Consider the following 14,873-nt stretch of genomic DNA (forward strand, 5'->3'; position numbering starts at 1 on the left):
CCCCTTCCCCCTTCCCCTCCCCTCCCCTCCCTTTCTTTTTTTGACAGAGTTTTGCTCTTGTTGCCCAGGCTGCAGTGCAATGGAGCCATCTTGTTCACTGCAACTTCCGCCTCCTGGGTTCAAGCAATTCTGCCTCAGCCTCCCAAGAAGCTGGGATTGCAGGCATGTGCCACCACACTCAGCTAATTTTGTATTTTTAGTAGAGTTAGGGTTTCACTATGTTGGTCAGACTGGTCTCGAACTCCTGACCTCAGGTGATCCACCAGCCTCAGCCTCCCAAAGTGCTGGGATTACAGGCATGAGCCACTGTGCCTAGCTGGAAAAGTTTCTTATTGTTGGTTTCTTATAGAACCAGGGACAAAAATTGGCTTTGAAAGATTATTAATTACACTGTGATAAGATAGTACAAGGATTTGAAGATTAAGTTTCTGGCAGGCCAAAACCAGCTTGCAGCAGGACTCAAGCAGGTAAGTATCAGGCATGTCTGAAGAACTGGGCATCAATCACAGACATGTGTAGTTGAGAGAAATCACTTCCTTTTGGTAAATTTTAGATTCTGTCTGCAAAATGTGAGCTTTGAACATGATCGTTCACAGAAAGCCTCAAGAACTGTAGCTGAAGCTCTCCAGTCTCTTATCCCACAGCCAGTTTATCCACTTAGCAAAACCCTGGAACTTGAGTAGCAGCCGTGGAGCAATGCCTAGGACCCAGTGTCCTGTCCTTATTTTATATTCTTCTGACTACCCACAGAGCAAGCATTACGATGAAGATAGGTGTGTGGACATTATTATTCTACTCTTTGGTGTATGAAACACAGGATGTTAAAGTAATATAAGACATAAATAAGGGATTTGACTATCCGAGATATCGATCACCCTTTTGCCACAGAGGGCCAGCTCTTATAAAATGTGCCCCCCACGATTTTGCCTGTGTGGGCCTTGCTTTCCTGCGTGAGGAACCAGCACGTATCTCTTCTCCCACCCAAGTCTTCCCTGACTGTTCCTTGGCTCTGGAATTCAGTCTTAGCAATGGACTTTGTTTTAGAATTAAACTTTCTTTCGTATTGTCATCTTTTCATGTTTCCACCCCATCTCATCCCTCATACATATCGTAAGAGCTTTTAATTTAAGGATTACTTTCTGCTTCTCTGAGTTCCCTGTAGCTCCTGGTACAGGGCCCTAGACGTAGTGCTCTGTAGAGAAGCAATGACTATGCTCTTCACAGTTTATCTCTCTGCTTATTCCTTGTTTCTGAGATGGATATGAGACTTAGAGGCTTAAAAATTTTCCAAACTGGAAAGGAAGTTCAAAGCTATCTAGTCCAGCTCCCCCACCCCAGGGAATAAATGACTTACTTAAATATACCTGCATAGTGACAAGTCTGCAAATCATGCCCTCATCTCACCAGGCATTAGAGAGATGCTTGGCACCTGAGTCTCTTCTTAGGACTCAAGAGGCTTTGTCTGGAGTCCTTCTTTCTATGAAGACCACTAAGAATAAAGGTGATACACGTGGTGCTGCTGCTGTATTAAACAGATGGAAAGAAGTAGACATTCATTGCAAGTCTGTCATGTGACAGGCCTTGTGACAGGTGTTTTCACATCGTTTAGCTTGGTCAGTCCTCAAACGCTAGAATTTCCATCCTTCCATGAGGGAGTCAGATTGTTTCTAAACAGGACATTTAGCTGAAGCCCTTTCCTGTAAGCCCTGAAAGGCACTCTGTAGTGGATAGATGCTTTCCTCCTAGAACACGGGTGTAGGGCTCTGCAGAGTACCATGCATGACTCTTCTAAATATGGATTGTAGCGACTGTGAAAATACACAGAAGCTCTGATCAAAATTGGTGTTGGGGGACCTGTGGTCACCTGAGTATAAGAGAAGACTGAGCTCTTCCACTTTCCTTTCCACACATACATTCTGAGTGTTTGGAGAGTAGCAACCTGGTTGCCTCATTCTTGAGAGTCTGTCGCATTGGCTTTTACTTGCCCTTACCACATCTTACTTCTGCCTCTTCTCTGGCTCACCTTGACTTCAGTGTGTATTATTTTCTCCCTCGTCGTCATTTTTCTTCTGTTACTTTTGCTACTCCCCCTGCCTCCTTCTCCTCAGTTAACCTTGGGTGGCCTCAGGTCTTGAGGCTCGGTGATGGCAGAGTCTTCTGTACTGGACTGTGAAAATTCTGGCAGGGAAGACGATACACAAATCTGTTAAATACACAGTAAAAATAGCTTATGATCTATGGGACTCGGTATTAAGCAAGATGACATTAACGAGGTTTGAGTGCTGTTCTGAAATGCGGCAGCTGCACACGCATGTTGGCTGCTTCTCCTCCCCACCTTTGGCAGCTTGTGAGCAGTGCTGCCATGACACTCCTTGGGCTCTGTTTAGATCAGCTATTTTCTGAAGGAGTCACTGACCTTCCCCACAATAGAAACTGTCGGTGTGGTCACGTCAGTGCCTCTTCGGGAGCTGTGTGACTGGCGAGCCCCCAGTTGCCACTTGGAAATTGTTGGAAACTGTAGATCCCGCACAGACATTGGATGTTCAGGAGCAAGAAGGGCTTGCGAATGTCTCATACTCTTATTTGATGTGTGAGGAGAGTGAGGTGCATTGTGCGGAGATGACTTGCTTAAGGCCACAGAGTGCAGAGAGAGAAGGCTGGGATAGGAGCTCAGGTCTTGTTTCCCTGCTTTGTGATGTTCCAGCTGTGCAGCGCTGAGCCCTGCCTGAGCGCCCTCTTCAGCCCTGAAAGCTGCGGAGCGATGGGCTGACACTGCCGTGTCTGGGAGTGGACAGAGAAGGTGAAGAAATAGAGACAGTCTCAGTGCAGAGGCAGGCGTGGGAAAGTGAGGGGGAGTAAGATGTGCAGAGTAAATGGCCAAGGTGCCACTCAGCAATGTCCATCCACTGAAACTTTTCTAGGGGAGAACTTTTCTATCAGATTTCACAGATAGGTTCCTTGAGAAGCGAGTGCTTAAAGGTACTGGGGGGGAAAAATGTCGTGTTCTTTATTGCTCTGAACCCTTTTCTGACTTCATGTTAGAACTCACCTAAAACTTCCACAAGAGCGATTCATTGTCATTACTAGGCTTTTTTTTTGAGTACTTTATAACATCAAGTACTTTTCCGATAGTTTATATCTGAAATGTGGTCTCCACCACAAGATTACAGAGACTTTGGGAGCAGAAATTGTGACTTAAATTGGCCTTCCTCCCCTCTACTTTATATTCTTGCCCTACCTTGTAATCAGGCACCTGGCAGAGATCTAAACACAGGATGAGTATCAGTAACTTTTTGTTGAGTTGAACTTAGTTGGATTCCAATGACCTCTAAAAAATGTTTATTAATTGCTGGCGAAAATTGGCAATTAATGATTTTTTGGAGCAATGTTCTCATCAAATTAGATTCTGTTAAGAATTCTTATGTGTGATTATTTTTCATAAACCCAATACACTGTCTACTATTATCCTCATTTTACAATGAAGAAATAAAAGTCAAGCGACTGCTCAAATTTACCTCTAGAAGCAAGTGATGGGAGATTTGATTTGCATTTAGATTTTCTGTTTCCAAATACTGTAATGTTACTTTTAATTACCCCCACTCCATACTGGAGAGGTCTTATTTTATAGACAGTGGTTCAGCCTTTCCTGAGGAGTCCTCAGTCTTTTTATGTTGTAATCTACCTCCTGAAGAGTTTGGGAAAAGAATTATGTGGTGTCAGGTTTAAATGGTGGTATACTTTGGTCAACACTTTAGCTTTTTTATTTTCAGACTAAAGGAAAATACTGCATTTCTGTTTTCTTTAATTTCCTTAATTTGAAATAAGCCTTGAACTACTTTGTAAGACTCCTTTAACTTTTAACACAATTAGGTACGTATATAATATAAAGAAAAAGGCACTCTGCCCCAAATGAATTGACTAATTTAGCTAAGAATAAAACTAGACCACTGTGTTTGTGTGTGTGTGTGTGTGTGTGTGTGTGTGTGTTCTTTTTGGTTTCAAAAGAAAGGTGCAGAAATTTTTGAGTGCTACATCCAAAACCCAGATTTTGTTTGATACTGATGTTCTGTAGGTTTTTCTCTGTATTTGCCACATTCATTAGATGATATTCATCATACTTTCCTAACTTTTATAGGATTTAGATGAGTTTTGTTGACAACATTCTGCATTCTTTCCGGAAAAAAAAAAAAAAAAACAATGTTGAGTAGTCTTCTTTTTTTTAGTGTATATTCCCAGGAAGAACATCATTGCTTGATGTAAATTTTAGTATGGAGACAAAGCTGATCTGTAGTAAATGTAGCATCTTGTTAAATGTAGGTTTCATGTTTCTTTCTTGTACCTTCCCAGGCTTTTAAGGAGGAGGGTAAGTTGAATAATAATGACATAATGTCCAGAGAGAAAGTTGAATACGTAAGAGAAAGATGCATGTCGGCCTATGTCTGTACTTTGTGTGTGTGTCTGTGTGTGTTGGTTTTATTGTTTTAAAAATAACATTTTCTATATTTTCAAAGTATATGATAATTTTGGAATTACCAAAGAAAAGTTGATATTGACACGGGCTTTTAGTGGGGAGAAATGGATATTTTATCTTTTCTTTTACAGTTTCAGGTAAAGTGAAACTTTAGAAAATTATATTATTTGAAGTTAGATGGAAACCACACACTATCTTTATACTTTCTTTCAGAAGAAAGTTTGTCTTAAGAATGTGACCAGCCTTGTAAACTTTCTAAATTTCTTTAGCCCCATTGATACCCATATTTGCTTAATTTAATTGAATCAGTTTACGGTGAACAATGTCCCTGGGAACATTAATCAGTGAACACACACACACACACACACACACACACACACACACGCACACACAGAGAGAAAGAAAAAAAGGAAATAAAAGCATCACTTTGCACCTTCCTCAATTCAAACCTGTCTGCTTTACTCTAGAATTTTGGATGTGTGTGTGTGTTTCTTCCAGTAGCTTGGGAGCACCCTGAAGACAGAAGAGTTGTTTTATGTATGTTCGTCATAATGATTTTGCGAACTCAGGTGTGGTAAGTAAGGTAAAATGCCCTGGTAAAATCACTTGCCGGGAGTTTTCAGAATCTCTTTAGAAGTCATTCCATTACTCTTGAAATCCCTCTGCTTTATAGACTCAGAAATGAGGAAAGTCCATCTGCCTACTTGTCATAGAAATGGGTACTTTAAGAGTGAAATAGCCTGTTTACATACTGGCTCAAACTGTCAATGTAGGAAAAGGTTTCATATATTATAAAATGTTACAGAGCTAGAAAAAATATACACAAGTAATATATAGAGTGCATATATATGTACATATATATGATCTGTTCCTTGTCACAATATTTAACCCAAAGTGCTATTTACAGTAATGAATCAAAATGTCAGTCTTAAAAATATGAAGTGTCAAAGTGTTCCCACGTTGTAGAAAAGTTTGATGTGACAGTTTGTTAATCATATGACTCTTCTATCAATGTGTCTCACAATGTCTTTTGCTCAACACTCTCTCTTAGGCTCCTCACACTTTTTTCGTGAATTCCTAGCTTACGTTACTAACCCAAGGAGCACATTTGAGTTACATGTCTCCCACACCTCACACAAAGGCTGCTATGTTTTGCTGTACTTAAAACTGAATGGATTTTACATTATTTTAGAGTGGCTTGATTTCGTGCCTGCCACATTTATGGATAGTAGCTAAAATTTTTTCTCTACTGTAATTTTGCTGTTTTCACTGTAGAATCATCAAATGAAACTTTAACTTACAGTACGGATTTTTTTTAGTTTCTCCAAGCTGAGTTTCCCAAAATGTTAGATGTCCTCATTTGCTAGTGTCCATTCATTGAACTTGGACACAGTTTTTAATTTTTCTCGGCACATTGATTATCCTAACTTCTTTTTCCTTCTAAAAGGGCAGAGTCTTAGGACATAAATACTATATATTTGGAAAAAGGCAACATGGTTTCTTTCGGGAGGACTTTTGGCCATGCTACTCACTAGTTTGTGGATCATGCTTAATCTCTCTGCCTCAGTATCTTCTGAAGAATTTTTAAGGGTGAAATTAGATTAGATCAGTGAATTTTTAAACTTATACTCTAAGAAGCTCGAGGGTTCTGGGTAGAAATGAAGCTCCAATGATGGAGTGTGGGGTGGGCAATGAGGACTCCGGGCCCTTCAAACCAAGCAGTTCTGCTATTGGTTTGTTAAAATTTAGAGTTTTAGAAACTGTTTCACTTAAGTAAAGGTTCTACTGGTTAACCTGCCTACCTGTTGGTATCACTGTCTTAGGTGATCTAGAGTCAGTGGCTTATTCCCCACAAGCATTCAGTGGGCAACTGTGGCAATGGATCTTGGCTAACCTGGACACTATGGACATTCTTTCAGTGGAAAAGAATTCTCCATACTTCCATTTGAGATAAGATCTATTAAATGAGACCTCATTTGTTTCTGATTTTAATCTTTACATCGTTTTAGTTTTAATAAACTTCCCAACTTTCTAGATTTTCAGCTTGACAAATACCATTATTTAGAGTGAATACAGACAAAGGGAAGGCTAAAAGCTTTGGCTGGAATTTCAACTGCTTCTCATCAACGGTATAACCACTCTGGGGAGGAGCGTGGATGCCCACAACTTGAACTTTTTATTCTATTGCTTTCCATCCTCAGGTGTCTCCCCTCTTCTCCATACGTGTGCAACCACCACCATGATTGTCTTTGCGTGGCATATCTTTGTGTGTCTGCAGACCTGGTGGAGCAGGAAAATAAAAAGTTGTGAGTTACAAACCAAGGTAGAGACTGTAAGAAGGACAGAAATGATTAAGGGGCATGAGTGAGTGACTCTAACAAAAAGCCTTTATGTATGAACATAAAAAAAAAATCACATTGAAGAAAGTATTTTTCATGGATAGAAAACCTCTCCAAAGACAGGAAAGAAAGTGAATGGCTGTTTCGCTAGATGCTGAAACATCATTTCCAAAGCTCCTCAGGAATCAAACTATGGGATTAGATTGAACTCTTTTAATAGCTGAAATCCAGAAGGGAGAGAGTGGTTAAGCCTATAGTTTTATGAATGACGCTGAACTCTTTCTCACAATAAAATGCTCCTCTAGTAACAAATCTCTTAGAGACTATGTGAGCCCAGAAACAGCAGTTGCCTGCTGAGTCAGGAATATATATGTATTTTTAAGTTACATGTCAGTCACTTGGGGGAGGCACCTAGATTTAGGCCCGGTGTTGGGGAGGGGTCATCCAAAATCCATGTACAAGATATTTATACAAAACTCCGGAGTGATTCCTTGTGGGTTCTCTGAAGAAACTGGTGAGATGAGGCAAGCATTCTAAACAAATGTTGAGCTCTAAAAATATAGTTGTAAATAAAACAGAAAGCATTCTGAGTATAGTTTTGGCCAAAATAGAATAGTATAATAAATCATTTGGCTGGAGGGTATGACATGAGAATAAACAAAAAAACCAGCATGTTTGCCATCTTTTCTGTTTATTTAACTTTTGCATCAAACCCCTTCTGCCTCCTTTTTCTCCTTGCTAGAGCGTGGAAGGATCTTGAATTCAGGGCCCCGTCTGTCTTGTTTTCCAGTTGCCTGGAGTCACACCTGGCTTATTTATGAGCTTAATAAATATTATGAATGGATGAGCAATTTTGAAGGATAGCATATTGAAGGAAAGAAATGATGTAAATCTGAAAAATTCTGACATGGACGCTTCTAGATTCTCTGGGACTTCTACTAAATGCCTATTGATTTAGGTAGCATTCTGATCATTACCTCACTCATTCCTTTCAGCCAGCCTCTGAGGCAGGTACTGTTATCATCACCATTTCACAGATGAAAAATTGCGAACCAGAGATGTTACATAATTTGCCCAAGATTACATGATGATGGTATAATAGCTAAAGACAGGATTCGAACTCAGGTAGCCTGGCTCCAGCAGCTTCCCTCTTAACTACAAAGCTACATTGTCTCCACACTGTGATTATAATTATAACTGCCTATTCTGCTTTCCTGTATGTTGTGAGACTGAGTTTAGGTATGAAAGTATTAGGGAAGGGGTATACCGACTAGTGAAGGCGAGACAACACACAAACAACTACAAGTTAAAGTAGAAACTTGCAGAGAAAGTTTGAAAAGAAAACAAGAACCATCTTTTTTCACTGAGGTGAAGGGCAGGTATCAAAGAAGTCTTTATGGGGGGAGTGACTTGGCCTTGAATGCGTAGAATTATAGTAAAGGGAGATGCTTTCCAAGTAAACAGAATAAACAACGGAAGAGGTGCCAATCTAATGCTGTTGAGTTTAGCAGATTCTTTCCAAAATAGCATGCACTGAGAAGTGGGAAGTAGAGTGGGCTTGTGGTGGAAGGAGGGGAATCCCTGGGAAGGGATCTGAGTGGGAAGTTGAAAATGTCACAGAAGCATCTCTTCACAGTCTCTCTGGAGGTCAACCTTGGGCAAAACCCTGCCTTACTTTTATCCTGCTTTAACCTAGTGTGTTTTGATGCATTGTCCACAAAGATGAGTCCAAGGACACACCACTCAGGAAGAGTGGCCACACAAGTCTGGACAATGCCATCCTCTGGTGCTCTCTCAGGTGCTGACAATGTAGGTTAAGATGCCCAGTCTTTGAGGAAGTCCCATGGGACAGCAATCATCTTGCTTTCTTTGACCGTAGACCTGGTTTGTTGTTTTTACTTTGAGCAACCACTGTTAACATCACTTAGAAGACACGGGTCAGAAGACCTCTTCCAGCCAACCAGCTGGACTAATTTGTGTAAAATAATCCAACAAGTTGTGCTTCTGCTAAACACAGGTCATCTCAGAGTAAAACTTGGTCCATCATAAGGATGGCCAACAGTCCTCTTCTGAAAGAAGTTAGCGCACGTTTGCCTGTAGAAATGGTTATGTGTCAGCTAGAAAGCAAGCCATATCTGAGGTAACAAACTTGAGGAGCAGCAGTCCCTCTGACCAAGTAAAAGTGAGAAGCAGGAATTGAAGGAGTCTCAGCTCTTGAAATAGAATGTGCCTACTGGTGAGAGTTGCCAGCCACAAGAACTCTAGCTGGCTGCCCTGAGAACATATTAGGAGAAAACATGGTTAAAGTCAGCAGCTGACCTACTAGCTGCAGAGACAGCTCAATATTTTTTATTCTTTCACCCTGCATTGACCCAAAAGGGAAAGAGAGGCAGTAAGTGGACTGTAAAGAGTGTTTATTCCATGCTGGGCAGGTTGTTAGAATTTTTATGTCACTGTTTACAATAGCAAAGACTTGGAACCAACCCAAATGCCCATCGATGATAGACTGGACAGGGAAAATGTGGCACATAGACACCATGAAATACTATGCAGCCATAAAAAACGATGAGTTCGTGTCCTTTGTAGGGACATGGATGAAACCATTATTCTCAGCAAACTGACACAAGAACAGAAAATCAAACACTGCATGTTCTCACTCATAGGCGGGTATTGAACAATGAGAACACATAGACTCAGGGAGGGGAGCATCACACACTGGGGTCTGTGGGGGATAATAGGGGAGGGACAGTGGGGGGTGGGGAGTTGGGGAGGGGTAACATGGGGAGAAATGCCAGATATAGGTGATGGGGAGGAAGGCAGCAAACCACACTGCCATGTGCGTACCTATGCAACAGTCTTAATGTTCTTCACATGTACCCCAAAACCTGAAATGCAATTTAAAAAAATAATTTTCATGTCAAATTTCCTTAGTTAATCCCTTCAGCTACCCAAGGGAGTCAGGATTATTCATCTCTTCATCTATACGTGGGGACAGTGAATCCAGAGTGCCTTGCTGGTACTGAATAGATCATGTTGTTTTACAACTTGAGCTTTTCCCTTGTCCCTCTCCCTATTTGACTGTCTGCTGAACTCATCTGTCTCCAGGCTGTAAATGAGGTTCTCCTCTGAAGAGCCTCTGAACCCCCTGTAACTCTCGTCTCAAATTGCCTGAGTATACTCTTGTTCTTTAGGCTGACACGTCTTTCTCCCCTTAAGACCTAAAACTTGATCTGGGTTCCTCTAGAGTCCACATGCTTATGTTGCACTGTTCTGCCCACATTCCGGCCGTCTCCACCATAACATAGGACTTTACGATAGCTTTTTAGACCCAGTCCCTCACAACATCTCTTTTTCAACCCATTATTCTAGACCTTTGCTTGACATATTTTGATGGGTTCTACCTAGTTTTCTGGGTTCTAGGCTTCCTTATTTTTGGTGTCACTTTTCCCCCCTCCTTGTACATGTCTGTTACCTTCTTGCTATTTGCCCAGGTCCTACCTTAACTTTGAAGGAACACTTTTTAAACCCAGCATGCGTCGGAGTTAGGAATCCCACCCTTGGAAGTTATGGGTTAGTAAGCCTGAGAGAGCGTGGGAGAATTTGTGTTACAATCCCAGATGATGCTGAAACTGTCATTCTGTGGCCTTATGTTTATTAGTATTTCTTTAAAGCATAGTTCAAGACCTCTGTTTTCCAGGATATTTAACTGGCTATCTTAGTCCAAAGTCTTTCCTTTCTTCATTGCCTCCTCCTCTCTCTCCTTCCCTTCTTTACTTCTTCCCTTCCTTCCTTCTTTCTCCCACCCACCTCTCTATTTCTTCTCATGAAATCCATATGATGCCCTGTCTGAATTATATAACTTTTTTTTCTTTTTGTGGAGATGGGATCTCACTATGTTGTCCATGCTGATCTTGAACTCCAGGGCCCAAGTGATCCTTCCACTGAAGCCTTCCGAAGTTCTGGGATTATAGACATGAGCCACCACACCGGCCTGAATTAGACAATCTTTTATTTATGTGAGTCTTAGGTCTCCATCTTCCACTTCTTATGCCTGGTAAACACTTTTATGAGGTAAGGGAGACAGCTTTGCATAAATGAACAAACATCTAGATGAAAAGCCTTGAATCCTGAATCACATCTTGCCATTACCTCTTACTAGCTGTGTGTTCTTGGACAAATCGCATCTTATGGACTTGAGTTTTTTTGTCTCTAAAGTGATTATTCCATTTCCTTGCACTGCAGAAGATCATGAAAAAGATCAAATGAGACAGCAGGTATATAAAGTGCTATGGAAATACAGTGGTACTAGTAGGAAATTATTGTTGATGTTTTCTTCATTTCTGTTCAGTTGACTCATTTGCTTTATCATTAAAGATGAGGTATGAAAGAAATGCTGTTTGTGTTTAATGAAATATGGAATGGTGGGTGGAGCTCATGGGATATGGGGATTTTAGGAAAGCTCTTACAGATTTCTGGAAATGACTTTCATACCAATAGTTGTATGCATAGGTCGAAGAATAATGTTATATTTATACTATAATTTTCTTCGGATAAACTGTGATAAAGATTTTGAATATTACTTTCACATTCTGAACTTCTCATGTGCACTTGAAAAGAGCCATGAAATAGTAGTAGTGGTTGCCATTTATAGGGGGCATAGGGTGTTATTATGGTTAAATTTATATAAATCTTTAAAATTATGTTTTTATTATCACAAAAATACCTAAAAAGGGTACATCCTCTAGCTTGCTTGCTTCCTCCCTCCCTCCCTCCCTCCCTTCCTTCCTTCCTCTCTCTCTCTGTCTCCCCTCCCCTCCCCTCCCCTCTTTTTTTTTTCTTTTCTTTTCTTTTTTTCTTTTTTGACGGAGTCTCACTGTGTTGCCCAGGTTGGAGTGCAGTGCCACAATCTCACCTCACTGCAACCTCCACCTCCTGGGTTCAAGTGATCCTCCTGCCTCAGCCTCCCGAGTAGCTGGGATTGCAGGTGCCCACCACTACACCAGGCTAATTTTTGTATTTTCAGTAGAGTCAGGGTTTCACCCTGTTGGCCAGGCTGGTCTCAAACTCCTGACCTCAAGTGATCTGTCCACCTTGGCCTCTCAAAGTGTTGGGATTACAAGCGCGAGCCACTGTGCCTGACACCTTTAGGTATTCTTAAGAAAACATGTCTATTCCTCAATTGCTTACTCTGCAAAGCCTAGGTCTGCTACCAAGGAATAAAAATATGGCTAAATGTATTTCCTTTCCTCCCAGAGTTCACTATTCTGTAGGGGACATAAACACATAAATAACTAGCTCTTGCACCAAGCAAGATGTACAGTGTGACAAAGGAGATGTACAGACAGCAGGCTGTGGGAACCCGAAGGAGGGTTTCTGTGGGCATGAGCATGAAGGAGGGGCTTCCTGAAGGAGGAGGTATTTGAACATTCCTTTTGAAGACTAAAAGGATGTCCGCAAATGAAATTTAGTGTAGAAACATGCCAGATAAAGGGACAGTATGTTAACTATGCTAGGCATTTCTTAAAGTATTTATAGCTGAGGTTATGGGAAGAGAGATACATAGAAATATGAGAATATCTCCTTTGAAGATTCTGATACCCTGATCCATCTGACTATGCTTATTTTACTGCCTTTTGTGCATCTGTCTTTTTCTTTATTGGATATCGTTTTTGCCACTTTCCTTCTGGAATTTTCTTTCTTGGCCGTTAGCTTCTCCCTCCTGCACCATGGCCTCACTCTCACTGCCATGCTCCCTTGGACTTCCTCTTTCTCTTCCTCCTCATACTTTTACATCGCCCTCCATCCTTTACTCCTTAGCTTTCATTTGTATTCGCAGCATTAAAGATAGCCTCTTTTCATTTCCCTGTATTGGTGAGATTGACGTGTTTACAATATGAACACACCGGTTTTCTCTTCTTCAGGCTCTGAATCATCAAGTCCGCAGTGCCACGTCTGGCCAGCACCTCTGTGTGTATAGTGCCTGTTGTGGCTGAGAAGAGATAAGGGCACAGTGGAAGAAAATAAGTTGTTAAAATCTGTTGGAATACATTATCAGCTGCCGGGTTAGTATAAGGATGAAGTGGCCACCATGTTTTGTGGCCAGCATGTCAGAAGCTTTTGATGTTCAGAGCCTTACATTTTGATACTTTAAAACATTGTAATATAAATTCACATCAACTAAATCCGGACAATTTCACCATCCACTACATTATTAATTCTAGATGGGAAAATTCATTAGGGCTTAAATTTTGTTTGAGGCCCAACTGTTTTTTAAATTATTATTACAATGATTATCTATTTATTATTTTTTTTTTACAACTGATGGGAAGGGAAATTTAACAGCTGTGTGATTAGCAGGGCATGAAATTAAAAATGTTGTGCACAGAATCAAGTGGTTGTTTACTACAGAATCCCTCATCTGAGAATTAAGTGCCATTAAGACCGGCCACAAGATGATATCTTTCACCATTCAAGTTTGGTTTTCACACCTGGTATTTTTCTGCTAAAAGGCCTTTAACCTTTTCTGGAAGGAAAGTGCACGTGGATTCATCATGAAGGTAGCATCAGCATTTCTAATGCTAGTAGTCAAGGTAAGAATCATACTTCTGTCTCTCACAAAAAAATACAGTACAACTAGACGTTCAGCCTCTCTGCTCTCAGCAAAGAGTAAGTTCCAATTTGAGGAAGTCAGGTAAATTAGAAAAGGCTGCAGCTGGATTAGTAGCTTCAGTCATTCCCTCTAAAACTTTAGGAGATTCCTATTTCCATAAAGGCAGCTCAGATCCCTGGAGCATGAGTTTACCCTTACATTTTCCTAGGTGTATGGACCGTTTACATCTTTGGTTTCTTTGCAAATGCCCTACTTTGGCTGAGCTCTAGAAAGTACCGTGCCCTTGTTTCTTTGGGCAGGAGGTTGGTAGTCCTCTGTGGAAGTGTGGTCAAGCACGTTAGCTGGGCTGTCTTGGTCGAGGTTTGAAAGCGATGCCATTTGCTTAGGCAAGTTACGTGGTCTCTCTGCAGTTCATTTGCCTCATCGTCCTCCTGCCTAATGAAGGTAATGACAGTGCCTACCTCAAGGATTACTTTGGGGATTAAGAGTTATTACCAAAAATGTTTTAAGACCCTGCCTGACTTGTTATTTATGTTCAGTTAACGTTAGCTATATCCTTTTTTTTTTCAGACAATAAATTGTGTTTGTAGGTCTTTGTTTCATATCTGACACAGACTTGCTTAACTTCTGTCCTGGAATCTTTTATCTGTCCCTGTCTTATTGTCTTTAATAGTGTCTTTCTTGTATGATACTTGTTTATATACCTGCCTTATGTCATTTTTGTAGGCAAATTTTATCTTCATATTTGTTGAATTAAACCAGATACAGCCTCTACACTTTGGGAGAATGGGCCTGGTGTCAATACAGAAAACTTTTATACTCAGAGGTAGAGTTGAGGAATTTGTAGTCATTAGAGGAGAGAGACGTTAGTTTTAGCTGGGATTGGAGTTAAGTAGAGAGAAAACAAAGACTTTCTGGAGGAGGAGGGATTTGATCTGGAAACTGCACGCTCTTTAGAATTTGGATTTGACCTGGCAGAAAAGGGGAAACACTTTCTCCCAGGCCAGGTGGAGTGTTGGAACTGCACATTTTATTTTATTTTTCATGTTTGATCCCTGTCACTCTCTGGCCACCATTCAGATCATTTGGAGGCCTGTTACTGGAGGTGGGACCCAAGTTCCAGCACCACTAGATAAGTAAGTGAGGCTTTTATAGTCTCCGTGTCTTGTATATAAAATAAACAGAGGAGCAAGCCCTGGAGTCATTTCTAATAAATGTATTTCAAAGGGGGCTCTCTTCTTTTGTCTGAGTGAGAGGCAGGAAGAATAGAAATGACAGAGGCAGCAAATGTTGGATGTCTGTAGAGGAATCATAGAGTTCTCTTTAGCGCACTAATCACAGGGCTAAGAAAGGGCTACTGAGTCTTCCTTATTTATTTATTTTTTTCCCTCTCTCTCAGATGAGTTTTAAGGGTGACAGAAGTGCTTTGGCCCCCCACTTTTTTTTTTTTTTT

The 14,873-nt window shown here is 40.8% G+C and overlaps 1 protein-coding gene across 8 annotated transcripts in view; it reads left to right on the forward strand.

Moving 5' to 3' along the window:
• LOC108318535 (LIM domain containing preferred translocation partner in lipoma) overlaps window positions 1-14,873 on the forward strand; it is a 731,582-nt gene that overhangs the window by 205,034 nt on the left and 511,675 nt on the right. Inside the window, exon 1 of one of the 8 annotated variants that reach the window (XM_017549611.2) lies at window positions 11,885-13,400. The exons of 6 other annotated variants lie outside the window; for them this stretch is intronic. In XM_017549611.2, coding sequence (XP_017405100.1) covers window positions 13,362-13,400 — 39 coding nt within the window. In that variant the 5' untranslated portion in view covers window positions 11,885-13,361. Of the gene's footprint in view, window positions 1-11,884; window positions 13,401-14,873 lie in introns of those variants that run through there. One more of the 8 variants, XM_017549610.2, reaches the window with a different exon arrangement.

This window comes from Cebus imitator, unplaced genomic scaffold (genome assembly GCF_001604975.1).
Source record: "Cebus imitator isolate Cc_AM_T3 unplaced genomic scaffold, Cebus_imitator-1.0 Scaffold220, whole genome shotgun sequence".
Taxonomy (NCBI): domain Eukaryota; kingdom Metazoa; phylum Chordata; class Mammalia; order Primates; family Cebidae; genus Cebus; species Cebus imitator.